Consider the following 27472-nt stretch of genomic DNA (forward strand, 5'->3'; position numbering starts at 1 on the left):
ATTTGAACGTCTTTGGATTTTGGTGTCCATGGAGGTCCTGGAACCTGTCCTCTGCGGATACTGAGGGGTGACTGCTAAGCACAAAGAAAGCAGGCTTACCACTTCTATTAGAGGAGTGTGGCCCTACAGCCACACTGTTCAGTGGTCCTGGTTGGTGACGGGGCAGGAGAGCAGTGCAAACACGAGGGCTTCCAAACGCCACCTCTGTACACAGCCTCCAGGCCCACCCTCCCACCCCACTGGAGAGCCCAGCTAGCAAAGCTGCATCCTTTACATTTTGAATTCTTTTATCTTAGAAAGTTTAACACCAAATGGCAAATGAATGCAAATTACACTTCAATTGCACAATTAAAGCCGGAAATGTTGTCTACAGGTTCCTTCAGTAATTCCAGCCACTCCTCTTGTGCTTACATATCAAATGGTTTTCTCCGATCCCTGGGGCCTGGCAAAAAGCCCACAGTTCTGCCTGGGGCAACACACACACACACACACACACACACACACACACACACACACACACAGAGCCTTTCCTGTCCCTTAAATAAAGCAGGGCCACGACAGTGCCACCATCTCCTTCAGCCTGCTGCAGTTGAGGAGGGGAAGGAAGGGCTGCCTGAATGGGGAACAAGGAACAGCTCGAGGTGGGCACTGGGGGTGAGTGGGAGCCACTCCGAGGCTATGTGGCGGCTCTGACATCCGGCTCTGGCACCAATCAAGTCCAGCTGCTGGCTCCGTCCCAGCTGACACACAAACCTGACTCACACCTTGAGGCTATGAAGCAACCAAATGCAGACCTAGCCTGAGAGGCTGAGGTGAGGGGAAGGCCTCATCAGTAGGGGTTCTGGGAAAAGCAACAGAGACTACTGGGAGCCACCCTTCTGGTTAGATCTGGCTTTGAGTCTCTGTGCCCAGGACAGGGCTTCAGTGCTCCACCCATCTGGAGACCTCGAAAAGCTTGGAGTGGGATGAGGACCAGGTGGTTCTGGTAGCCTTGCTTACTGGGCACCCCTTCCAGGTCCCAGAACTACAGATATGCTGAGGCCTGTCCTGCTTCGGTCTCTGGAAAAACAGATCCAGTTCTTCCAGTGAGCAGGCTGGCTGGGCCCCTGCCTGCGGCTGGCCCGGAGTCCTGGCTCTGAGGATAGGGAATGGCTCAAAGAAAGCAGGAGGAAGCTGCACCAATTAGTATGCACTACGCAGCGTTTTTGCAAAATGAATATAAAACACTTGCGCTTTCTTTTTGTGTAAGAGAAAGAAGAGGGGAAAAGAGGGAGGGAGGGAGGTTAGAAGAAAGCAATATTCTGCAGGAGCAGGAGTGCCTGCCGTTTCCATGGCAGCAGGGAGGGGGGTAAGGAGGGCCCATCAGCTGGTCTCTGGTTCTGGAGTGCAATGGGCTGGCACTGACTCCTCACTGGACTGCAAGGGTCAAGGTCAGGGGCAACTGGGTGGAGAGCTTCTGACAGTGGCTCTGAGGGGAGGCCTCAGGAGAAAGGGCTTCTTACTCTCCAGGGAGCCAGCAGCAAGGAGGAGTAGCCAGGGGGTTCCTGAGACTTTATGCAAAAAGATGACATTTTTCCATGTGAGAGGAGTCAACATGCAGGTGGGGCTGTGGCAGGCTGTCCCCCTCCTAGGTTCCAGCAGTCAAGGACAGCTCCCTAGGACAGTGCTGTTTCCTTCCCCTTTTGCACTGGTCCATCTGGCATCCACCGTCCCAACACCTGCCTGTCCCCAGCCAGGCCCTGAGAACCACTCCAGGCCGGAAGCCCCTGCCCTTCCCTCTCTCATCCAGAGGTGCTGCAGCTGTTCCTCTGCCATCCTGGGCACAGCTGGAGGCTAGAGGCCAGTTTTGCAAGGCCAAGTCCCCAGACTCAGAAGTCCATCCTTGCCGCCTACCGGGACTTTTCCTTCAACTGAAGTCCTGGGGAAGGCGCTCTGCTCTGCAGCACTGAGCAGGAAATGAAAGATGAATGGCTGTGAATAACTTCTCCTGAAGGCGGTGGAGAAGCCTCCTACTTCAGTGTACACCCAGCCTGAGGAAATGTTCAGGGAGCTTTCGATTTGCATGCTGCCCTGTTGGCTGATGAGGCCCTGGATGTCAATGGCTCAGTCTTCCAGCTCCCACAGAGGAAACCTGCAAGCTGGGCCCAATTCAGTCCTGGCCCAGCAGGAAGAATGTGCGGGTGGGAGAGAGAACTTCAGGTTTCAGACGCCGTAAGCTATGGTCAGGCCACTGCCAAGGGCTGTCTGATGCCTTGGTTCAGAGTGGCTGGGTCATGGGGAGCCTTGCCTGAGATCTGGGTCAGGCCAGGCTGCTCCTTATCCTCTGAAGTGGAGCTGATATGAAGTACACAGGCACCAAGGTCAACCATTCACAGAAAGCCTTGGGGCCTTCTGACTCCTCCCACACAGAAGCCCGGCTGCATCCTTCATGAGGGTACGGCCCAGTGGGCCAGGCCTCCTCTGTCTGAGCACATACAGAATGTTTCCTGCTGCCCTACGGCTTGGGAAACCAGCCAGAGTACTCACCCTAGGAAGCCAGGTGGAAGGCCACAGGGGCCCCTCAAAAGCCAAGAGCAGTAAACATCCAGAAGCACTTGCTCTGGACTCAGTAAACATAAGCTGCAGAAAACAGCAACTGGGCCCAGCCCTGACCTGGGAAAGGGGTGACATTCTGAGAAAAACTGCTCCACAATGACATGACAGCAACTCTTCTGCACAAAGGCGAGCCAGTCCAAGAGAACACGTGGATTTCGAGGAGAGCTGCTTAATCTTGGACCTACTTATGTCCCAGTTGGAAAACTTTTCCTTCTCACCCACCCTGGGTCTCTGTCTGGCTGATCCCAGGCATTGCTTACTTGCACCATCTTGGGACCCTGACCAGGGGGGTTAGCGCTGGGGATCGTGACTCTCCGTGTGCTGGGCAGGGAACGGTGCACACTCACAGCCTCTGAGCCTGGTTACCAGGTGATAAGCCCAGGAGACATGGCCACCAGGAGGGGGCTCCTGACTTCCTCCAGAGCTCTGCTTAATCCTGCAGTCTGGTCCTGAGGAGGCAGGTTCCTGCTGCGCTGGGGCTTGGGGGAACCAGATACTTATCTGATCTGGCAGGGACGAGCCCAAGAGATGTGGGGCAGGACTGAGTGGGCTCAGCTCACTGACCAGACAACCTCCTATTTGTTTACCTTCTCATAAAATGTTTCTGAGCACCTGCTATATAGGCTGGACAGACCATCCTCTTAGAGCCCAAGGCTCAGGTGCTACCGTAAAGGATGACCAGGGTCTGAGTGGACAGTGTAGGGTGGGCTGGACATAAAGAACAAGGGTCGTGGTCTAGCCCTGAGGTGCAGGAGGAGGTGTGTCTGTGTGTGTGTGTGTGGGGGGGGTAGGGGCGGAGGGTGAGGAGAAAGAAACAAGCTGAATGGAGTAGCTAAGTGGAGATCTTGACCAAGTTCTGTAACTTCTCTGGGTCTCAGCTTCCTCTTAAGTGAAATGGGGAAGATCATGGAGGCCACCCTGCCATAGCTGTTGTGAAGCTGGAGGAAGACGGCACTCACAGCTGAGCCAGGGCCTGGGGTACAGAGCGTGAAATGGTAGCCTTCTCTGTTAGCAGTGCCTGTCCTCACACACACTCCTGCCTGGCCCAGGTGCCCTGTGAGCTGCCCACAGGGAGTTGAAAGGGAAATGCAGCTGATTCAGCTTTGGCTGAGGGAAAATCAACACGACTTGGAAGACATTTTGACTTCTGAAGATGCCAGGGGCATTGTGTTGAGTGAACACAGGGGTCCCTGGCCTGGCTGCCAAGCTTAGGGTGATAGAAGAAGGCACCAGGGCTGAGAGTTGGGGGTAGTATGGCCTTTGGCCTCCAAATTAGAGCTCATGCTGATCCCCAGCTGTGGTTCTCCATCAGAGGTGTGCACTACGTCCTCCTGGGAGTTGGTCAGCCCCCAGCAACCAGGCCTGGCTTGAGGGGACAAATCAGGAAGTCTGGGGTGAGACCCAAGCAGTTGGCTTTTCAAAGTCACCGAGGACTCTGGTGTAGGAGGGCTTTAGCTCCAGGTTGTTGGATAGGCCCCTCTAGGTGAGATCACTTCCTGAGTTCAAGGACAAGATAGGCTGTGGGGGTATGGCTGGGGCTAGGACCAGGCAGCACACTCAGCCCTGCAAGTAACTTGACCCTAGAGCCTGGCTCTGCGAAAGCCCTCATCCCCAGTCCCAGGAGAAGGCCATCACTGACGGGCTCCCCTTTCAGGCTTTCCCACGGACAGCCCTGGAAAAGAAGTCTCCCTTTCTGTTGTCTTCTAAGCCCAAGCTTTGCCTCCATCAGGAGCCAGGCAGCAGTCTCCAGCCCCCACTCCATCACACTAGTTACGGTGCCCAGCATGGATCCTTGCCTGCCTTTCTGCCCTGTGGAAGGATCCAGACAGACATAAACATAAAAACCCTCCTGGCACACAAACCTGTCTTAATGAAACGGTGCTGGTCGTTATTATGAGTCCTTCAGTTACTATGACCACAGTTGTTACAAGTCCCTCCTTTACTCTGGAGCAGCTGATGGAGACACTGAGAGAAAAGTGTGAAGAATGAGAAGCAGCAGAGGCCCTCTTGGCAGGTATGGTCTGGGCCTGTCACCTTCCTGTTCTCTCTCTTCCCTGGCAACACTGCTGACAACTCATTACAGAAGACCCAAGTCCTCCTTGGCCCCTATCGGTGGCTGCGGGGGTGCAGCTGTTGACAGCTCGGGCCTGGCTGGACCCAAGGAGGAAGGCCTAGGGATTATGACTGCATCCAGCATGTTGGCCTTGCTGGCCAGTGACTCCTCTCCCTGCTCAGCACTCTCTCCTCGCAGGGTCAGCTGAGGGAAAACAGGGTCTAGAGCACTGGCAGGTCCCCAGAGCTGCGGCAGGAGGTGGCCAGGGCTGTCCGGGCAGGTCCTGCTCACCTTCTCATAGGGGAGCCTCCTCACAAGGAGAATCAAGTGCTTGGCTGCTGACACATCACCCCCGAGTCCTCAGGGTGAAGGTGTCACCTTACTGAGTGATCTGATTTTAAAGAAATCTGCGGAACTGAGGCAGGAGTGAAGGGGTCATTTCTGTTTGTTTTGAAGAGTGGATGGAATGAAAATTGGACTGAAATAAAAACTGAGGCAGGGAACTGAGGAGGAGAAACAAGTCCCATTCTTAGGAAGGCTATCCACTTTTCACAGGCAGCATTAGCATTCCAGGCAGTGAGTCGGGACCACACAGATTCTGAGCTGGAAGGGAGCACAGAAACCCCAGTTCAACCCCAGCATCCCAGGGAAGAAAACTGAGGGGAGAGGTCGTATAACTTGCCTGGACCCACAGGGAGTTGGTGGCAAGGGACCAGAAGCCTCCCTCCTACTCCTCCCCTCCCCTTGGTGGTCCGGCCACGGGCCCAGTCCTGGCTAGAGGGAGAGGGCTTCTGGTCTGAACCCTGGAGGGGAGATGCCACCTCAACTGAAGGGGCATCTAATTAACTGGATGCCCCCAATTTTGGGGCAGACACTTAGGATGGCCAATTTCCAACAGAAGGCCCTCCCTCTGGAAATGGGAAAGAGCAGCCGAGGTCACTCTGGAACCTAACGGGACCAGAACCTTCCACCACCATTCCTCACAGCAAGCTCTCAGGTCAGGTTTCTGCTGGGGAAATTCATGCTCAAGTCCCTGTGGGCACTAATTTCTTTCAAGCAGAAGACAAGCCTCCAAGCCCAGGTGGGTGACTTATCAGACCAAAGGGAGAGTTGGGGGAGCAATTAGGTAAAGTGGGCAGGATAAGGGTGAGAAGGGAAGGGGCGCAATGGGAAGACAGAGCTGCTCCTTCCCTGAGACAGAGGAAGCTGAAGGCAGCCTCATCCCAGATCTGCTTAGGGCCTGCGCTGCCCACCTGGAGTGGCAGACAAGCAGAGCTGCTTCTCCAGTCTCTTAAATGACTCCTGACCAGTTTCTTTCAGGCAACTGGGTTGGCCTGTGAGCCCACTCCCTGAGGGCTGAGAACCTCTTCAGTTTCCCAGTCTCTATCTCCTGGGACCTGGACCACTGAAACAGATAAAATCCTCTGCCCCAACCCCCAGAGTAAACCATCCCTCAAGTATGGCCTCAGGTGTAACAGGATTACTCCCTGGCCTCCCATCTTGCTGGTGAGGGGTCAAGGGGCCAGGGAGAGAACCAGCTGGACAGGACAAGACTTGCACCAAGGACAAGAGCCCAAGACACCCAATTTCACCTTTCTCAGAATTCAACAAAGGCTCGAGCAGCCCAAGGGCCCCCTGGGCACTTCTGAGACACCCCATTGGGTTGAAGAGCGAGAAAGCAGTGGACTGCCTTGGACTGTGGTCCATCACTATATCCACAGGATGTTTTAAGCATCTTAAAAAAAGCTCTTTTTCAGAAGCCCTTACATCACTCCCTAGACCTATGCCCCACAGCCCCTTTTCTCCTGGGTCACGGCCTATGCCATACTGGGTGTGATGGCTGGCCCATGTTCTTCACAAGGTTAGCTGTGAACAATGTCCTCAAAATCCTGCCTTCCAGATTTTCCATAAAGGTGGTTCTCATTCTTTTTGCTGCTTCTGCATCGGTCTCATCACCCACAACCTCCATCAGCAATTTCTCTTCATAGTGACTTTGAAGCTAAGGGAGGGGGTAAGGACATGAGCTCCTCTTGGGTTGAAATTTAGAGAAGAGATTTCTCTAAAAATGTTAGAGGCACCCCAGCTCTGAGATGCTGAGAAGAGACTGGGGGGCTGCCACCACAGGCCCCACTGCAGAGAAGACAGTTCCCAGTGACAACTGGGCCCAGTGGGACCTGCCTCTGGTCTGAATTTTGCTTCTGAGGGAGAGGCTATGGCTATAAAGGCCCTGATGCAGTCTCTGCTGATGATGCCCTTTCTCTTCCTTTCCCTGGACCAGGGCAGCCAGCTGGAGCCCGTCCCCCTGTGAGTCAGGGGAGTGATGCTGGGAAGATGCTGAACATAGGGCTCTGAAGAACAAAGCTGGCGCCACCTCGCTCCTGCTCTGGGGGAGGGTGGGAAGGTCATGGAGGGGCACTGCCCCAGATGCCCACTTTGTCCCCTGCTTGGCTTTCGAAGACCTGGAGATGGAATTCAAGTCCCTCAAACACCACTGTGCTCCTCAGGCCTTTCAAGACAGAAGAGAGTGGCCTCCATCCTGGCTCTGGCTGCTGAAACTTTGGGCAGACATAGGGCCATCTTGCTGATTGCAGTATGTGGCTCCTGGCCCCTCTACAGCTTCAAAGGAGCCCTCTCCTACCACCCCCAGTTCATGCCTGCTGTGTCCTGGGCTGCACATTTGATGTCTATAATCCCATCTAATCCCTCCAACCAAGCTGAGAGGGAGGGTCCTTTGGTATTCTCCTGTTATGGATAAGGAAACTGAAGCTCAGAGAGATTAGGTTACTTGCTTGAAGTCAACCTACCATTAAACAGCAGAGCCAGGATTGAACTCCTGGACTGGCCAGCCCCAAACCCATGTTCTCAGCCACCAGGCTATACTACCACCTGAGGAGAGAGCGCTGCCAGAAAAGGACCATCCTAAATTATAACAGAAATGGAAAATACTGAGAGTTACCTTCAGAACCAGTGAGTGAGACCCACAGGAAAGACCTGAGGCTACTGGGGATGCAGAGTTCAACAAGGTGAGAGGTCAATTACTCCCTAGGTGAACTTATAAGGACAGATGGGCAGATGCAGCAGGCAGGATTTGCTAGGTGCTTTACACTTCCTATGTAACCAGTGGTCTACAGAGCACGTTAGATAGACATCATTACTCCCATTTCATGGGTCCAACGAGGTTAACTCTTCACCCAAGATCCCTGGCAAGGAAGGGCCCGAGCAAGGATTCAGGCCTGGGTCTGGTGACCAATTGTTCGGAGTGTCCACATTCACTGAGGGGACAAATATCCTCTTTTGAGACCTAAGAATTTTAAATGCAGGTTAGGAGGCACTTATGCTTGGGAATAGGGGGCACCTACGGACCTCCCAGGCCAGCCCCACCATTGGGAATGTGGAGACAACCCCTGTCCTGTGGGTGCTCACGACTGGGGTATGACTGGCTTTAGGCAGCTCACTTTCAGACAGTCAGCTGCTGCCTAGCTTGAGAGGCAGCTGACGAATGGTATCTTCTGGGCAGGGGAATCAGCAGTACCTCCCCCACTGGAGTCCAAAAGGAAGCTCTGAGCATGCATCCTGAATTCCATGCTAGGGGAATCAGGGTCACGTTTTCACTTAAAAAACAAGTAACTGGATCTCTAGTTAATGGATGATTTCTACTCCAGTACCAAGAATATTAATTTGACACCTGCAAATTCTTTCTGACAATTATAGAATGATAATGTCTATAAGGAGCAGGTGGTACTAAGGAAACAGCCACTTATCCTGAGTAACGGAAGAGCACAGACAATGGAGGATGCCAAAAGGGAACAGCCTACCAAGCTGTCACTGGGGCAGAACTGAGGAACCATGGCAGGCGAGACATGCCAGCCAGGCCATGTGCCAGAGAGGTCTCTGAGCTATGCCTTCTCCATGCCTGGCTCTTGCATCATTAACACCTGGGTACACCCTGTCCCCTGAGACCAGTGACTCTCAGCTGGGGGAGGGGGGTATGTGGTTAATCACAGTCACAGTAGGAGAGAAAGACTTTTGCAACAGAGGTAACAAATGGAGGGTCCTAAATATACTACTTCTAAAAATCAATAGGAAAAGTGGACAAAAGATTTGAGGACCGAAGGGGGAGTTTTAACTTACACACACACACACACACACACACACACACACACACACACCACACACACCTCCATACTAAGTTGGGACCTTCTCTCAAGAATTTATGGAACAAGAGAAAAAGGCCAGAAAACCTTCTGGAGAAATCTGGAGGAAATGGGGATGCTACAACTCCACCCAGGCTCCCCATCTCCCCAAGTGGTTCTGCACTGGGTGAGACTAGGCATGGTTGCTAAGCAATTAAAGGGGACCTATTTTGGAGTAACACAGACCTGGCTGCTTTTGAGCTTGGGTTCAAGAACTCCTAACTATGTGCAAATTACTTACCATTCCTAGGCCTTAGTTTTTTGACCTGTCCAAAGGAAATAACAGAAGTCCCCCCACAGAATTTTTGTGAGGGCTATTGAGTTACTATCACATCAAGGTCTGACATGGTTCTTGAACCCCAGGGAGTTCCAATTTGAGATGAGAGTTGTGCATGGAGATATTTGGAAAAAATCCACCAGAAAACCCTTTCTAGATATCCTTCAAGGGAAGCCTCAGGGGAAGATGACTTTGTCTTGTTTGTGACTGTACTAACATTGCCAAGTACACTGTGGGTCCACAAAGCCAATGAGGCTGGGTGGGGACATTTAGGAAAGGGATTCTGGTGAAGAACCAGGATGTGGCAGAATCATGACTCACCAGTGATTATCAAGGTCCTTAAATCTGTCCTCTACAGAGATAGGAAAGAGGGACTCTTCCCTCCTGTCATAGCATTTCCTCAACTGTCCCCAAGAGCAGCTTCAATCCTCCCCCCAAGAGGCCCACTAGATGTGCCCCAAAGCCCTGACAATGTTTGGCACTTAAGCAAATCCACTTTCTATTGCCACAACCTGAACAGAACAGTTAAATGGGCTGCATCCTCCCCCCACCCCTCTCCCTGCCTCTGAATGCACAAGCACACGAAAGCCAATTTCAAGCAAAGAAAGCTGGATGGGATTAAACAACTCAATTTAAAGGACTGAAAACTCAGCTGCTTCCAGTGAAGTCCCAGGAAAGCACCAATCAGCAGCTCTCGTCCTTTCTTACTGAAAGGAGGGCCTGGCTCTGCAGTGAGTCACTCCCAGTTTGCAGGCAGAATGGGGCCGTGTCCACCTGGGCCTAGCACTGCAGGGGGCAGTGCAGGGGGAGAGGAAAGGATGTGTGTGGGGGTGGGCAGGCAGGAGAGGCCAGGGGCACTCACAGACCATCTGTTTGGGATTTTTCTGGAAATGCAGAGAACCTTAGAGGATCTATAGGCTGAAACCTGCCTATCTGCTTCTTTCTTTGGTCCAGATTCAGGAAAGCAAATTCAGGTTGCAGGTAGCTGCCCAGGTCCCATGCAAGCCTGTACCAGCCCAGGGAAGCCTGAGCTGCCTCACTGCAAGGAAGCTGTAGCAGTGCCCTTCTCTCCCACACCCGGCCCCAACCCGTCCACTGCCACGTTCTTACTGGGCAGGGCGCGCAGTCTGTTGATGCATGCATTCATGGCTGCATGGAGACACAGTGCTGCTACTGCCCGTGGCACCTTGGAGCCCAGAAGAGGGAAAGACAGGGAGAGTCAGCTCAGCCCTTCAGCATCCTGAAGAGCCGATAAGGAAGTAAGGGCTGCTGCTTGTGCAAATGGGTGTCCCAGCTATAGCTCCTGTCCCTTGGCTGGGAGGCAGGGGAGCACTGAGAAGAACTACTCTGTTCTGACTCCAGGGCAAGCACTGCAGAAAATGGGGAGTGGGGTAATGTTGAGCAGCTGGAGTGCTCCAGATGGCAGGAGACCCTGGGGCACCCTGTCCCCCAGACCAGCCTCTGCTTGCTGGCCCTTTCAGGGGATTACTCCTGCAGCCTGGAATTGGGGTCAGCCTTTCCCTTTCACACCAGCAGCACTTGGTGACCTCAACAAAGCAAGGCTTAAGGGACCAGTTAAAACTGGAGGTCAAAGTAGAGTGCAGCTGAACAACTAATGCGAGACTCAGCACGTGGCATTTTACACAGGTCACTTTGTTCTCATAATCGGGCAGTGTTGCTACCCTCACTGGACATGGAAGGAATGGAGAATCATAGATATTAAGCATGGCTCAAGTGTGGGCAAAAAGGCAGGGCCAGACCTTGCCCTCCAGGGAACCTGACCCCACAGCCACGTTCCCTGCCACTAACCACCCCCAGAGAAGACATATCAACTCCTACAGAGCATGCAAGCTCACCTTCTCCCTGAAATCTGTCCCAGAGTGCTCCAGAATGACCTACAGAAGCATCCTTACTCCCAAAGCCCAGCACAGCTTTACCCCTAGGGTAATTTTTTGGTGTCGATTTAAGAGCACGACATCAACCAAACAAGTATATCATACCTATAAGACCCCACAAGTCATCAAAAAGGAAGGCTGGTTTTGGTGACTTACCTCATCAGACTCATCCGATAACGTCTGAAGTAGGATGGGGAAGAGGCTGTCCGTGTGTCGAAACATCTGGGGAGCAGAAAAGGGGTCACTGGTGAGGTCTCTCCGTGCTCCAGAACTGAGCTTGGCTGACAGCATCCTGGGGTCTGCATGGACCTCTCCCTTCCCCCAAGTTGATGAGTTTCCTCACGGCATCTGTCACTCTTCTGCTCACCAGGGTTTTTCCAGAAGTGCAATGACCCAAACTCTCCCAAGCATGGGGAGGCTCTTGAAAACCAAGGTGGACCTGGAAGGAACTCCCTGGTGGGGAGGGGTCTCCTGGAGGGCTGGCTGGGGCTCACCTTGCGGGGGGTCTTGATGTAAAGATGGTAGAGCCACTTAAGAACAGCAATCCTGGTCATCATCCCAATGGACATGTCACTCAGGTGGCAGTTCAGAACCTGCACGATTCCGTCAAGGTGGAGGGTTACTGGGGCCCTGTCAGTGCTGTGGACAAAATCAGGAGAGAAAACCAAGTGATGCTCACGTTGTCCTCTGCCCCGTGTCTAGCCCCCCGGGCCTGCACGGTCAGGACCACATGCTCCTACCCCACTGCCTGGGACACGGAAGCAGAGACCCAGATCCCATCACTGGTCTTAGCTCGAAGAAGCCTTGCTTTTCTCTCTCTGCTTCCTTCTGCTCCTGAGGAGCACAATGCCCAGGCTTGCTGGAGCCCTGTTACTTGAAGGTGGAAAGCAAGTCTGGCCTCCTGGGCTCCAGCTCACTTTCCCTTTCCTTTTCTAGTCCTAGCCTGGCTTGTACAGCTGGGGAACCTCTCCAGTGTCTGCAGCTGGCCCCCACTGGATTCTGGGCTGACGGCTATTTGGCACCTCAGGTTATTAAGTCAGACTCTATGCTGATGATGCAAAACCCCTGTGTCCAGACGGTACAGAGGAGGACCCTTGATATCCAAGGACCCTTCACTGAGAACATGAAGGTTTCCTGCTTTGAATGTAGGGACTGTGGCTTGTAATCTTACACGATCACACCTGGCCCCATCTGCCGGGTGGAGAGGCCTTGAGTTGCCTCTGAAATGGAAATGCTCCCTTTTGAGTAGGGGAGAGATGGCAGAGCCCCTGCCTGTGAGAACAAGGCCACTAGGAATGTGCTTGTGCTCCACTCGGGCGCAGGAAGCTCTCTGGCGCCCATGGATCGAATCCTCGCTGGTCTCTACTTAGAGAAAAGTCCTGCCAAGCAGCCCAGAGGTGACTGAGCACTGCTGGGAGACAGGGTTAGCTCTGCCCAAAGCATGGCCCCCTGGCAGGGGCTGGGTTTTCAGGGTGGACACAGCACAGGCAGGAAACCTTAGGAGCAAGGGGCTCCCCTCCTATGATGCATTGCACCATATTTGCCAAAAGTGACATGACAATGCAGGTTGTTTCCTGAGGACTGGGGCCAGGCAGTTCCAGGGCCCGTCTGTACAAAATGGTCTTTCGTGGCATTTCCAGACTGCTCAATTATTCATTTGCACCAGGAACTCGGTGGCTGTGCTTTCCTCATTCGCCTGCAGCCTTTCCGAAGCTCATGTGATGTGAACTCCTACAGGGTAGGATTCTGAGCTCTGGAACAGCGAGGCAGAATTGCTAGTTAATAAGCTTTGATGGCCCCCCAGAGCCTGTTTCAGGGGTAAGAATGGGCACGTCCATCCTCAGGGGGCCAGGAGATCTGGGCGTGTGACATAGTGACAGAGCACAGAATGGAGCCTCTGTGAGGAGGGGAGCAGCCACCGTGATTTCCCCAGGAGTCATGTGACTGGAAATTCCTGGTGTCATCTGAGGATATCAAAATATCTAAATGCTGGGGCAGCTGAAGACACAGGAAAAGCGAAGTGCAGACAGGTCCAGGGCAGCAGGCGCTGGCCACCGTCAAGCCTGTACTTGCTCTCTGGGCTCACTGTCCGCAACACACACAGACGAGATTCAACATTTTCTACTTTTAAATTGAAAAGAAGCCAGGCACAGAGGTGCACACCTGTAATCCCAGCAGCCCAGGAGGCTGAGGCAGAAGGATCGTAAGTTCAGAGCCAGCCTCAGTAACTTAGAGAGGCCCTGTCTCAAAAAAACAGGGCTGGGGATGTGGCTTAGTGGTTAAGCACCCCTGGGTTCAATCCTTGGTCCCGAAACACAGAACAAAAAAACCCCAACAAATTAAAAAGGAAAAAGAAACAGGTGAAATTAGTTTTAATATGTTTTAACTAACTCAATATATCCAAATTATTAGCATTTCAACATACGATCAATACAATGAACATAGAGATTACTAATGAGATACTTCAGGGTGCTCGGCCTCCCCACCTGTGACACCCAGTGGGCACTTTCTGCTCACAACCTGTTCCAGCTGGATCAGCTCCATCTTGGGTGCCCTGAAGCCATGGGGCTGCCACCCTGGCCAGCCCAGCAATCACGCCAGGGCTTCCTCACACTTCCTTATCAGCTTGATGCGCTGGAGACAGTCAGCACCTCTCCCTTTGCTGACAGCCAGTGCTCCTGGTCTTGTCTCCAGGTCTCTCTCTAGCTGGGCTGGTGTCCTACAGAGCGCCTTCCTGTGTGTCTCCTGCGGTAGAATCTCACGGACACAGCAGTCCTGTCAGAGGCAGACACTCACTGCAGCCCAGGGCTTCACACAACGTGTGAAGGGAGACCACCCCGACTTGGGTCTGTTCTTTCCTGACCCTGTGCCCTGAGGCAAGGCAAGTTGCCTTCTAGCAGGAGCCACTGAAGTGGCTGCCACATGGTGTCCAGGAGTCAGAGTACCTTGTGCCTGGAAGAGCACTGCCATCTCAGCAGCACTGGCCCCCTGGAGGAAGGCCTTCTGAGTCTAGCTTACCTGGGGGACTCAGAACTGCAGGGGCTAGCAATGGCCTTCCCTCGAGCTGCAGCTGGGGAGGAAGGCAGTGCCAAGGTCAGGCCAGCAGCGTGTATGAACTGGGAGCGGGGGAGTTAGGGCTCTGGAACCACACACGGTAACGATGAACTCTGCAAGCCTCCTGCTGTTCTCGCTGCAGTCCTATGGCTAAGTCATGTTATTTCCACTTCAGAGATAAGGAAACCCAAGCACAGAGACACTAGGTGACCTGGCCAGGGTTACACAGCCAGGAAGTGGTGGTGACACCAATTTGAATCTGAGCAGTCTGAGTCCAGAGTGGACCCACCCACTACATGACAGTATCTCCTGGCAGGGGCAGCAAGCTCAGGAGAGTTCATGGCAGCGTCACCACAACCACATCTAGTCAGGGACAGAAGAACAGCAGCCCCAGCACGCGCAGCCCCTCCCTGGTCAGGGCAGCGCTGGCAGCACCAGGGGTCAGGTGAAGAAGGCTATCCCACACACTTTCCAGGGGAATTTCTTGCTGAAGGGCAGCCAAATGTTCCATGTGGGGATAAAGAAAGGCCACTGGGAGGTTTGATGCTGATCCCTATGGGGCACTTTCCGAATCCAAACGGGGCTCCTGATGCCTGGCTGAATGGTCCCTCCAACTCATGATAGACCTGAGACGCTTCTGGACAGCCATGGTGGCATCTCTTTCAGGTGGCACTGTGTCAGGGTCACATAAAAAAGGAAGGACTTCATGGAACCACGTGTGAACTGGCAGCACTGTGATACTGACATTCTAGGACTCTCCCCACACCAAATGTGACCAGAGCAAACCTCCCTGGGAATGGGAGTCTTCGGATTGCTGGTGGGGCAGGTGCTGGCCTCATTCCATGAGTGTAACTCAATCCTTCAGTGCACAGATGAGCAAACCTGGGTGCAGAGGCCAAGAGGTCAAGTACTGAGAGCTCCTCCCCTGGCTCAGACATCCTTCCTGGGTCCCTTCCCTTGGCCAACTGAAGATGAAGGTCACGAGAAGCAGGTGTGTGACTGGGCTGAGACTGACCTCCACAGTGGGGAAAGGGTGGGTCAGGGTCCCATCTGCCCTTGGGCAGCAGCTGCTCCGATGGGTGGGGATCACTGCTGGGCTCTGCGCATGCTGGGGGGGGACACTGGGGGTGTGCTCAGCTCTTCTCTGCCCGGCTGGAGTCAGATGTGGCACCTCCACCCTGGCTAACCTTACCCATCAAGAACAGAGGGGAGCTCAGGCAAGGTTTAAAATACATCTCTACATCGGTTCCAAAAAGTCTAGACAAGTCACTCCTGGGGGCTTCTGAGTTATTTCAAGGTGTCTGCAAAACCCCATTTTTACCAAGCATTTCCTCATAAAGCATCTCATAACGAGTGTCTTACATGCATGTGCACTACAATTTCCAAGCACATGGTGCTGCTGCGGCTATTAAAATGCAGACTTCCCGAATCATGCTTCTGATAGTACCGATGAATACTAATCCGTCCCAGGGTTCTCTCCAGGAGACACCACTTTACTTCTGTAATGGCTCATTTTTTATGATACACATGTTACATCTCTAATCAAATTAGAAAAAAGGCAAATCTAAAAAAAATTGCTTCTGAATTTGAAGTTGCCTTTTTTAAAATTTATTTTTATTTATTTTTTTAAATATATTGTTTAGTTGTAGGTGGACACAGTACCTTTATTTTCTTTTTATGTGGTGCTGAGGGTTGAACCCAGGGCCTCAGGCATGCTAGGCGAGCACACTACCACTGAGCCACAACCCCGGCCTCACCTTTTTTTTAAATACAAGATCATCATTTATACTTTTCGGTCAGCAGTTACTTAAAGTAGAGAAGCTCTGACTTCTAGGTCTTTCTGGTTGCTTATGCACAGGGCAGTCAGCGATACCAGGAATCCTAAATGTCACTGACGACACCACAGCCCTTGGTAAAGCCCTGAACACTAGAGGGAAGATTGTTCACACAGCAACACCTGTTCAAGAGCCCCTGCCGAATGAGTCAGGGAGGCCAACTTGAAACACTTCTGGAACTCTCTGTGACTAATAAAGCTAACTGCAGGGAATTTGGAGCTAGATAGACCCAGCTCGAATTCCAGCCTGGACACTAACTAGCTGAGTGGCTTTGAGTAGAAGTCAGCCTCTCTGGTCTGTCTCTTCATTTGTACAAAGGGGATAATGGGGAGGTTCTTGTGATGACCAGAGTAGCCAAGATTCTTCAGCATGGCTAGTGACTCAGACTGTGTTGCTGCCACAAGACCTCCTTCCACCAGGAGTGGAAAAGTGCTAGAGGACTGGTTCGAGCTTGTGTGTGCCAGGTGCTGCTCTTTGCTCCTCCCTCACTTCAACTCAGTTACACCCCATACTCCTGTGGGGCCAGGGCCCTCATTACACCCAGTCACAGGTGTGGTGCAGGAAGGATGTGCACCAGGCCCTTGGCTCACCACCCCGAGCTCTCTTAAGAGGAAGGGAGCATGCCTGGTGTGCAGAAAGCAGCGGTGGCGACCCCTCTCTCCACTCTAGCCTCTGCTTCAAACATGCTTCCTCCTTCTTGGTTTCTAATCTTCCCCAGGGAGGTCAGTTTTCAACTTCCTGTGAACTTCCTCTGCTTTGGAGAATGGAGGTATCTGGACTCTTCTAACAGGATATACCATGGCTGTCCACCCAGACTGAAAGTCACCCCATTCCCCCTGCTTCTCCCAGTTGACTAGGCCTGGGACTCCACAACCTTTGCAGCATCTCAGGAGAGAGGGCAGATACGGACAAGAGAGGCGGCTCATGGTCCCAAGTTTAGTCAGTGATTTCTCTTTGTGTTTTGATCCAAGTGAGGAATTCTTTTTTTTTTTAAATCTGGGTACAATTGCTGATGGAGTTGCAAATTGGTGTAGCCACTCTGGAAAGCAGTATGGAGATTCCTCAGAAAACTTGGAATGGACCCACCATTTGAACCAGCTATCCTATTCCTTGGTTTATACCCAAAGGGCTTAAAATTAGCATACTACAGTGATGCAGCCACGCAATGTTCATAGCAGTTCAATTCACAATAGCTAGATTGCCCTTCAATTTACGAATGGATAAAGAAACTGTGGTATATATACACAATGGAATATTACTTAGCCATAAAGAAGAATAAAATTATGACATTTGCTGGTAAATGGATGAAGCTAGAAAATATCATGCTAAGTGAAGTAGGCCAAGCCCAAAAAACCAAAGGCCAAATGTTTTCTCTGATAAGTGCATGACAATATATAATGATGGGGGGGGTGATGGAGGGAAGAGAAGAATGAAGAACTTTGAATGGTACAGAGGAAAAAGGGATGGGGGGGTGGGGATGGAAAAACAATAGAATGAAACAGACAGTATTACCCTGTATATATGTATGATTACATGAATGATGTGAATCTACACTGTGTACAACCATAGAAATGAAAAGGTGTACCCCATTTGTGTACAATGAATCAAAATGTGTCTGTGCAAACAAAAATATTTTAATTAAAAAAATCTGGGCTCAGGGATGAGATTCCTGACCCCCCAAAGTGGGTTCATTTTTGGATGTGCTTTTTTTTTTATATCTTTGTTTACTCATTTATTTTCATGTGGTGCCGAGGATCGAACCCAGTGCCTCACACATGAGGCCACTGCTCTACCATTTCTTAAGGGAGGGGATCCACAGCTCTCATCGCGCTCTCCAAGAGCCAAAAGCCGCGAAGACTCAGGGCCATCACACGCCCAGCAGTTTTCTGCCAGGCAGAAACGCCTTCTGCTCTTGGAGGAGTCTGCACGCTAGCTGCTCCCTCGGCTGGCAAGAACTGACTGGAACTGGCCCCTGAGGTGGTGCTCGGTGCACCTGGAAAACAGCAGGGTGGGTTCTGTCTCGTGTCACCCTGGATGGTGCCGTCCTGTCCAAGCGCAGGCTCCCTGTGGCCGCATCACTGGAGGACGTAGACGGTGGGGCCGAGGCCCCCCCCCCCCCCCCCCCCCCCCCCGCTCCGATTTCACAACTAGCAGGACTGCTCTCCTCCTAGCAGGGCTGGCGCTGCCACGCCACAGGAGTCGGAAGTGCCAGATGACTGATCTTTTTTCCTTTTTTATGTTAAAGGGGTAGGAGTCAGCACTGGCTCCTGAATGACAGGTATGAACTCAAATCTGGTCCCACTTAGGCGGTTCCTGGCCCAAGCACAGGAGCCAAGGCCTCCTGTAGGTTTGTCCCAGCAAGGGCAGCATGGCTCCCGACAAGGCTGCGAAGGTCACGCCACCTCCACAGCCTAGCAGTGATGCCAGCTCTGCCTCCTCCTCCACCTCCCCCTACATCTCACCACCACTCCCTCAAAACGTGACAATCTGTGTAGCCCAGATTAAAGTGACAAGCCTACAATAGGCTTCTAATGCTAGAGTGAGCTTCTAAATCCTAGATCGGATCCTGTCATTCCTACTTACAACACGGCCTCTCACAGCCTCCAGGACCAAAGCCCAACCTTCTGCAGGACTCACAGGTCTCTGGCATCTCTGCCCAGACTCTACTCTGAGCTCCAGAATCCAGTGTCCCTGCCCACCTTTCCAGCCTCTCCTGAGGATGCTCAGAGCCACCTAGAATAGAGTTCTGGACCACCCCGCTCACACCTTCTTGCCCAGCCCAGCTTAAAAATGAACCAGGATGTCCTGAGTTTGGCCCAAGCTGAACATCTAGAAGTTATTCTTCTCTCACCACTCTCTGTCTATTCCATTTCATCCATCAGCAAAGTCTGGCAACTCCACCTTCAAATGCTGCCCCCTTCTCAGTCGAAGCCTCTGATCCTTCTCATGGAGATGAATGTGGTGGTTCTGCAGTCCATCTATGCCCAGCTGAACCCCTCCCAAGTCCATTCTCTACACAGTAGCTCCGACTTTCCCACCCCTCCCTATCCTTAAAATGGAGACAGTGCTGCTGACCGTGGAACTGAAACATAAGCAAAGTCTAAGTGATCCAGTGTAGGGACTCAGCACAGGCTGGGCGTCCGGAGCGCTTGCTGGGTTCCTGCCGTGAGCTAGACTCATGCCTTAGCTCAGGCATCATGACTTGTCTCCCCAACACCATCTGCAATTGCTCCCCTTTCTGCTAACCTCCTGGCTACTGTCTGCCTCAAGGTCAGGGGCAACTCCAGGGGCCTCTCTTTATCTTAGAATCTGTAGGGCTGAGCACTGGCAAGTGCTCTGGAAATGTATGACAACTAAAAGTGAGTGAACAACCAGTATTTACCAACCTGCTGTCCACTGTGGGAGGGGCCCTGGGGTGCAAGTTTACACTCAGTACTTGTGTACTTGAAAAACATGCTCAGGTTCTCAGGGATCAGAATAAATTTAAAAAATGATATGAAAGAAGGAAAATTTCAAAGGATCTTGGTGTTGAGTGCCTATTTTCTCTTTATGAGTGACCGGCTCCCCAGGCCAGGTTCACCACCATATTCAAACGCACACCCAGTCCAGTCACCCAAAGAAACAGTGATGGGGGCAGGTTCAGGAGACAAGATCAGGACAAAACAGTGACAGTTCCCTCCATAGAGGACCTCGTCTCCTACAGGGAGAGGAGAGTCGGCAAGAAGGAAAATACTCTGCTGCTTGGCTGTAGTGCCCCCTTGTGGAAGGCTGGGCTGTGACAGCACCCTGGGAGCGCTGAGGACAGCTCTTAGCCAGTAGTCTTGGAGCCCAGGGCTGCCGCTGCTCAGACTGTCATCAAAGATCTCCCCTCACTGGTCTTGTCAGCCCTACGTTCTCCTGAAAAAGCAAAAGGTGCTGGGTGAAGGCACCTACAAGTGTCCCAGTGCTGGCACCATGCATGTTACTAACCTCAGTAGCCTCTAATCCCTCCCCAGAGGCTATCTGTTCATAGCAACTGGTTTGGGTGGGTTCCCCCAGTGTCCTTCAGATCCCTTCATCGAGGGTGTACCTAATGTTCCCCCAAGACTGGCCTCGGGCAGCTTGCCTTGGGTCTTCCATGTAGTCGCCTGTACCCACTTGCTTTCCACAGACACCTCCGGCTGGAACAGGTCACTTACCTGGCTGAAGGGAAGACACTGATGCTGCTACTGAAGCTGGAGTTGCAGGAACTATCTGGACCTCCTGGGAGAGAAAGAAGAACAGATGACATGCAAGGCTGTTTGGTCTTTTGAAGAAACAAGATCTTGGTTACAAGGACACCCGAGATGTTCCTCTCCAGCCTCACATACCGATTCAGGCTCTTGAAAAGGGGCAGGATCCGGAGTGCCAAAGACCCGAGGCCCACTCACGCCCCACAGCTTCTGGGGTAGAACCCAGACTGGTGAGCTTCCAGGAAGAGGGGACTCACACAGAAGGGACACTAGGGCTGAACACATCTGGGAAATTTTAGAAGGGACTGCTGGCCTGAGAACAATGGATGTTAAATGACTTGGATACTTCACATCCTTAGCCGTCAGGGAATTCAAATCGAGATCACAGTGAGATACCACTTCACACTCACTAGTATTGCTAACATAAAAAAAGAAAGATAGTAAGTGTTGGTGAGGATGTGGAGAAATAGGAACCCTTACACAATGCTGGAGGGGAGAGAGAATGATGCAGTCACTTTGTTTTTGTTTTTTGTTTTGTTTTTTGTTTTTATAGTCACTTTGGAAAACAGTCTGCAGTTCTTCAAAGGGCTAAACGTAGAGTTGCCACGTGACCCAGCAACTTTACTCCTAGATCTACTCTGTAAGAAATGAAAACTGATATCCACACAGAAGCTTGTACTTTATGTTCATTGCAGCATTATCTATGATAATCAAAGAGTGGAAATGAGTCAAATGTCTATTAACTGAAATGGATAAATAAAATGAAGTACTATTCAGCAGTAAAAAGGAATGAAGTACTGATGCATACCACAACATGGATGAACTTGAAAAACACTGTGCTAAGAGAAAGATCAGACCCTGTATGATTCCACTTAAAGGAAATGTCCAGGATAGGCAACGATACAGTAGGCCTTGTACCATCAGCATTGCTGATCTAGATTCTATCTATTTTCCTAAATAGGGGGAATTTTGGTAGCAGACTCCACTACACACCTAACTTGAATGTAACCACTTTTCCCACCTTGACACCTTTGAGGCACAGGTCAGTTATTTTGCAGAATGTCTGTCTGCTTGTTTGTCTCATGTTAGACTAAAAGTTAGAGTAGACTAAAGTTAGTCATCTTTTTTGAAGAATGTTCTGGAAGTACTGGGCCCATCGTGCAGCCTATCAGGGGCCACCTGGTGTCTATCTGGCCTATTTAACTGATGAGGATGACTTATCACTGGATGGAGGTAGTGTCTGCTGGGTTTCTCCCTGTGAAGTCACTTTTTTTTTCTTTATAATTAGTATCTTGGGGAAAATAAATGAAATAAGACAAATGCCCTGCTTTTCCCTCAAACGTCCCCCCACCAATCGACTGCAGCATCAATTGGTGGAGCTTGCCTATAACACATATTACCGCAGTATTGCCTAATGGTGAGTTTCTATTTTCCTTTTCCTTTCATTAAGTAGAATTCTTCTGTGAGGAAGAACTATCCCTTCTCTGCCATTCATCCATTTACTTATTTATTTATATCATTATGGATCCACAGATACTTATTCCGTTCAGTTATAAGGAAAAACTATCAGAGAGGGCCATGGTTCTTCCCTCTCCCTAGTAAAGGGGGCCTTTATTTTTATGTTAAATAGAAGAGGTCTGCACTGCCACCTGCCCTCTTTAGTCGCAGAGGCACGCTGGGGATACGGCACAGGTGGGAAGGGCTTGGTCTTAACCCCCCGGGGAATGTGAAACAGCAGCCAGGGCTCTCGGCCTGGCTGGCTCCCTCTGTCTTAGAGAAACACCCAGCTTCAAAGATGAACTAACAGGATGTCAGAACGGAGCCTTACTCCACTCAGATCGCCTTGGCCTTTTTGTTCATTCAGCTCTCCATTTCTGCAAGAGGCCCCTGTCAAATGGGACTTTGAGGGCAAGGCTCAGACACTGGACTCTAACAGATATTGCCAAGCTGCTACCAGTTCATACGGGCTTCCAGAAAGGAAGAGCAGTCACTCTCCCAAGCCGCACCCTGAGATGCCAGCCATCTTTTCAATGCTGGCAACCTCACCCTGACGTCCTCATTCCCATACCCACGGAGCGTCTTCTGCTGCCCTTCTGTATTCATCCCTGCCTCGGAGAGCTGCAGAATGACGCCCTCCTTATGAGGAGGGACTGCAGAGCCCCTCTGCCTGGGTTTGGGCTCTGGGCAAGTTGCTTGACCTTGCCCCGCCTTCTTCCCCTGCACTCTGAGGGCAAAAAGGACAGTGACAGTACCCTACCACAGGCTTGTTACGACAATAAATGAGCCAACACTTGTCAGGTGTTTAGGATGGTTTCCACACATCCTAAAAGCTAGGAAGCACTTGTTACATGAAGGAAAGGTGGGCTTGGCAAGGATTTCTACCCTCCTCTCCCACTGCATTTTCTCTTCTTGATTTAGAGGGGCTATTTCTTGTGTTGGAGATTAATCCCGACAGTGAAACGCATTGCAAATATCTTCTCCTGGCCTGCAGCTTCTTTTGGGTTATACCTGTTTAAATATGCCTATCAGTCTTTTTCTGTTTTTTCTTTGAATAAATTTTTTTAAAAAATTTAATTAATTTATTTTTGTTCTAATTAGTTGTATATGACAGTAGAATGCATTTATACATTTTGATAGATCATACATAAATGAAGTGTAATCTCTCATTTTTCTGATTATACAAATTGTAGGATTGCACTGGTCACGTAGTCCTATATGTTCATGAGGTAATAATGTCTGTTTCATTCTACTATCCTTCCTACCCCTATACCCCATTCCCCTTCTTTACTCACCTCTACCTAAGTTAAAGTAACTCCATTCAGTCTTTTTCTTGATAATTTTTGCTTGTGGGTCTTATTCAAGAACTTCTTTTTAAAATATATATAGATGTTGATGGAACTTTTTATTTTATGTATTTATTTACACGTGGTGCTGAGAACTGAACCCAGTGCCTCAAACATGCTAGGCAAGCGCTCTAACACTGAGCCACAACCCCAGCCCCTCAAGAACCAAGCATTTGTGCCAAGAAATGTGTAACTTGAACATGAATGAACAGCTCTAACGATTTACAGGGAATACAGGGGAAAGATGATCGTGGCAGAGACACTGGGGAAAACTATAGGACGAATAATCCAGTTTCTGAAAAAGCAAATTTCCTGGAGGTAGGAAGGTAACGAAGGGGCATATCAATCAACTGCAATGTATGCAGCCAGCTCCTGACTCAAACTGGAGTCCACAGGAATAAGAACCCTCAGTGGATATCTGGTAATATTTAGGACTTATTTTTTCTTTCCTGAAGTGTGATGATGATATTGACTATTTATAAAAGAGCTTTTAATTTTTTAGAAACACACACAGAGATGAAATATAATGTTACTGGAACTGTGCTTCAAACAAATCAAGGTGGGATAATGGATGGGGGGACAGAAGTACCAACACTGGGCGCTGGTGGAAGAACTGGCCTGTATTACTCCCATTACCTTCACTCACTACTTGCCAGGCATTTTTCTAGGCTCTACACAAATCTCTTTAGTTCTTTTAATCACCTTACAGCAGGTTGTGTTATTATCTCCATTTCACAGATGGGGACACTAGGGCATGGAGAGATGAAGTAACTGGCTGAATGTCCACAGCTGGTAAATGGTGAACCACAGGTAGCAGGTTCCAGATTCTACACTCAAACATATCAGCCAGTCTCTTCCATTTGGGTTTTAATGGCCATGAACCCAGGAATGCAGGTGGACTTTAGAAACTGGCAAGGGCAGGGAAATGGACCCTCTCCAAGAGGATCCAGAAGGAACGCAGTCCTGATGACCCGTTAGAGTGCTGACCTTCTGAACAGTGGGAGAACAAATGAGCTTCTGTTACAGCAGAAATAGGAAATTAATATATATGTCCTAATCTCTCCAATTAAAAAAAGACGACTCTTGAGCTGGGTGTGGCAGCGCACCTGTAGTCTCAGCTACTCAGGAAGCTGAGGCGGGAGGACTGCTTGGGCCCAGGAGCTCAAGGCTGGCCTGAGCAACTTAGCAAGATCCTGTCTGAAAGAAAAGAAAAGGGAAAAGAAATCTCTCTTGACCTCACCACCCCACTCAGTTCTCAGCTCTCCTCCCTCCTCTGCGCCCACGTGACAGGTCAGTCCTCAGGATTCTGGCCCTCGCTGTGCCCACTCCTCTCCTCCACTCTCAGGACCCGCTCTTGTCACACTCTTGTCCCACTGCTCTACTGAAGCTGGTCCAGTCACTACTGCTCCCACATCCAGTCCTCGCCCTCCTCATCTGCCAGTGCTGACTGACAGCTGATTACGCCTTCTCCAGTAGAACCTGTGCTTGGTTTCCTTCCGCCCGAGGACTGCATTCTCCATCTCCTCGGCTGGCTCCTTCTCAGTGCCCCATTCTCAAAGCTGGCATGCCCCCAGCCAGGCCTGGCCCTCCTGTCCCCCGCCACACCCACTCCTTCAGGGTTCTCCGGCTCTGTAGGCCGACATGCTGTAAATTCTGGTGTGCACCAGACTGCCTGCTCCAAGGCCTCCTTCATACCCTTAACAGGCATCACAAAAGCAGCACCTTCTTCTCCCACTAACCTGCTCCTTGCTCTTCCTTCCCACCTCAATAAATGGCAACTCCATCCTTTCAGTCTCAGAATAGAGACTGTCAGGAAATGGGAGAGGGGAAAGAGGAGTGCCTGTCTCCTTCCCCTGACTCTACCCAGGGACCCCTCCAGCAGAGGACCTTTCCCCTTTGAGAAGGTTCTCCCTGCAAAGGACCATGGTATCTTGCCTACATTACAGCATGGCTTGTGCCTGAACTTCCTGCTAAGTGTACTTTACCACTTGTAAATAAAGTTCCGGCCACGCGTTCCTGGGCTCAAAACTCCACCACGACTTCATACGTTCCAAAGTAAAAGTCAGAGTTTTTTCAGTGCCACGGAGGCCTGCTTAACAGCACCCCACCCCTCTCTGGTATCACTGTGGTCCCTTCTCTGCTGTGAACATGACTCTGCTCCTCTGTGGTCCTTTCAGGCACATCCCACCTTTGGAACACCTGCCATCCACGGTTCACTCCCTGTCTCCTCCAGTCTTTGCTCAAATATCACATCCTTCCATGAGGACCCTGTTTAAAATTGCACTCTCCCATGCTGTGGAATTCTGCTCTGTACTTGGGGTTTCCTATGGTATTTATTAGCTAAAAAAAACTCTCACAGAGAAAAGAATTGCCTACATCCATAGCTATTCCCTAAGGACAAATTCCTAAGGACAAATACTGAAGACTTGATAAACACTGTCAAATGTATGTACCAGGCTATTAAACTTGTTCACTGTCTGCCTCCCCCCAGTAGAAAAGCCAGCTTTGAGAGGGCAGGGCATCTGCCTGCAAGATCTCACCCTACTGGATACCCCTTACCACTCCTGTGCTCCCCTCCTGCCCTAAAACTTCCCATGTGATTCCATGTCCCAGGACACAGGGTTCCTCTATCTGGTTTCTCTTTCAGGAAATGATGGAGGCCCATGTCAAGCTAGTGGGATTGGAAATTGGCTTAAACACACTGAAAGGCATTTGGCAGCATGTATCAAAAGCCTTAAATATTTAAGAATTTATCCTTAGAAAATAATTCTGGATATTTGTTAAGATTTTGCTACATAAATGCTCTTTTTAGTAAGGATTATAAGATTAAGATAAAATTAAAAGTGGTTAAGAGATTTATAATAGAAGGTTGGTTAAATGAATTATGGCATCTATCTAATAGAATGATTTAAGTATTTTAGGTTAATAGGAAAGCAAACTTAGAACAAATAAGGAAGTTATATATTGCATCCTAAAGACAAAAGAAATATTTGTATTACCTGTTCCAGAGATCAATTTTATTAATATGCTTAGTTATACAGTGTTTGCTAAAAAGGAGATAGTCAATACATGTTGCTTGTGAATTTCACAAAGTGTAGTAGAAATAACCCAAATGTCTATCAACCGATGAACAGATAAGCAAAATGTGATCTAGCTATATAATGGAATATTATTCAGCCATAAAAAGAACAAAATGCTGAAATAAGTAACATCATAAATGAACCTTGAAAATCTTATGCTCAGTGAAGGAAGCCAAATACAAAAGGGCACATTTTGCATGATCCATTATGAAATGTCCAGAAGGTAAATTCACAGGAATAGAAAGCAGAATAGAGACTGTCAGGAAATGGGAGAGGGGAATGAGGAGTGCCAGCATAGAGTTTCTTTTTGGGATGATGGAGGTGGCTTGGAATTGGTTATGACTGATGACTGTACAAACCTGTGAAAATGCTAAAGTCACTAAGTCATACACTGTAAAAAATGTTCAATGTAAAAAACAATTAATGCAGATTAATGTTGATCAACCTGAAAAAAATATTTATCACCTATCAAATGAAGAAAATCAGGACGTAAATCACTCTGTCCTAGGATCCTACTTCTCATGGGAAAACAAACCACAAAAGTCACAAATGGTATGCATACACATTTTAAAAAACTGAAAATAAATATCTCCCAAGTTGGCAGTGATTATTTCTGGGTGAGGAAATAGTAAGCACTCTTTGAGTTCTCTGCTCTTCCCCAAATCCCTGCGAAAACAAGTATTTCTGTTACAATTAGAATTTTTAAAATGGGGGTCGGGGAGTGGAAGCTAAGGAGAAGGAAAAGGTTTGTTTTGAAAAACCTCTGAAGCTGGGCCTGGTTCCCCTAAACAGCACTGATACTTCCTCCCCTGAGTCCTTGACCCTTGGTGACTGTGCCCAGTGTCACTACAATTACTTGTCTGGGTCTGCCCCTGAGTTCCTTGCAGGTCCGGGGTCTGATCCACCTGTGCTTGCCAAGTGTCCACAAAAGGTGCTGACAAACCCACTGCAGTCTCGGCTTTGCAAACACACAGATTTCATTATATGTACACTATGGAGGTCACGGCCCTCCACTGGCAATCCTATTTATGGCCCTGCTCCTCACTTGCCACGTGAACTTCTATCCCTGACCCTCTGTGAACTTCACTTAGAACTCACCATGAGCCCATCACTAGCTGGGTGATGTTGCTGACAAGAAACAACAGAGTAAAAGCCCGGCCAAGTACCTCTCTCTAATGCTTACAGAGCCTGGCTTACCGCGGTCTCACTTAATGGCGTTTCAACTTTCTGATGGTGTGAAAGTGTACCCACACCCTGCCATTCTGTTTTCCACCTTCAGTAAAGCATTCAATAATTAAATGAGATATTCAACATGGTGTTATAAAAGAGGCTTTGTGTGAGATGATTTTGCCCAACTGCAGGCTGATAAGTGTTCTGAGCATGTTTAAAATAGGCTGGGCTAGGATGTCTGGGTGGTTAGGTATATTAAATATCGT

The 27472-nt window shown here is 50.1% G+C and overlaps 1 protein-coding gene across 2 annotated transcripts in view; it reads right to left on the minus strand.

Annotated features, from left to right (window-relative positions):
* Positions 1-27472, minus strand: part of Vac14 (VAC14 component of PIKFYVE complex) — a 103025-nt gene that overhangs the window by 53293 nt on the left and 22260 nt on the right. For both annotated transcript variants that reach the window (XM_047529427.1, XM_047529426.1), the window contains exons 10-12: positions 20081-20144; positions 11508-11652; positions 11170-11235 (exon numbers count right to left, since the gene is read on the minus strand). In XM_047529427.1, coding sequence (XP_047385383.1) covers positions 11170-11235; positions 11508-11652; positions 20081-20144 — 275 coding nt within the window. The remainder of the gene's footprint in view (positions 1-11169; positions 11236-11507; positions 11653-20080; positions 20145-27472) is intronic.

Source organism: Sciurus carolinensis, chromosome 16 (assembly GCF_902686445.1).
Source record: "Sciurus carolinensis chromosome 16, mSciCar1.2, whole genome shotgun sequence".
Classification (NCBI taxonomy): Eukaryota; Metazoa; Chordata; class Mammalia; order Rodentia; family Sciuridae; genus Sciurus; species Sciurus carolinensis.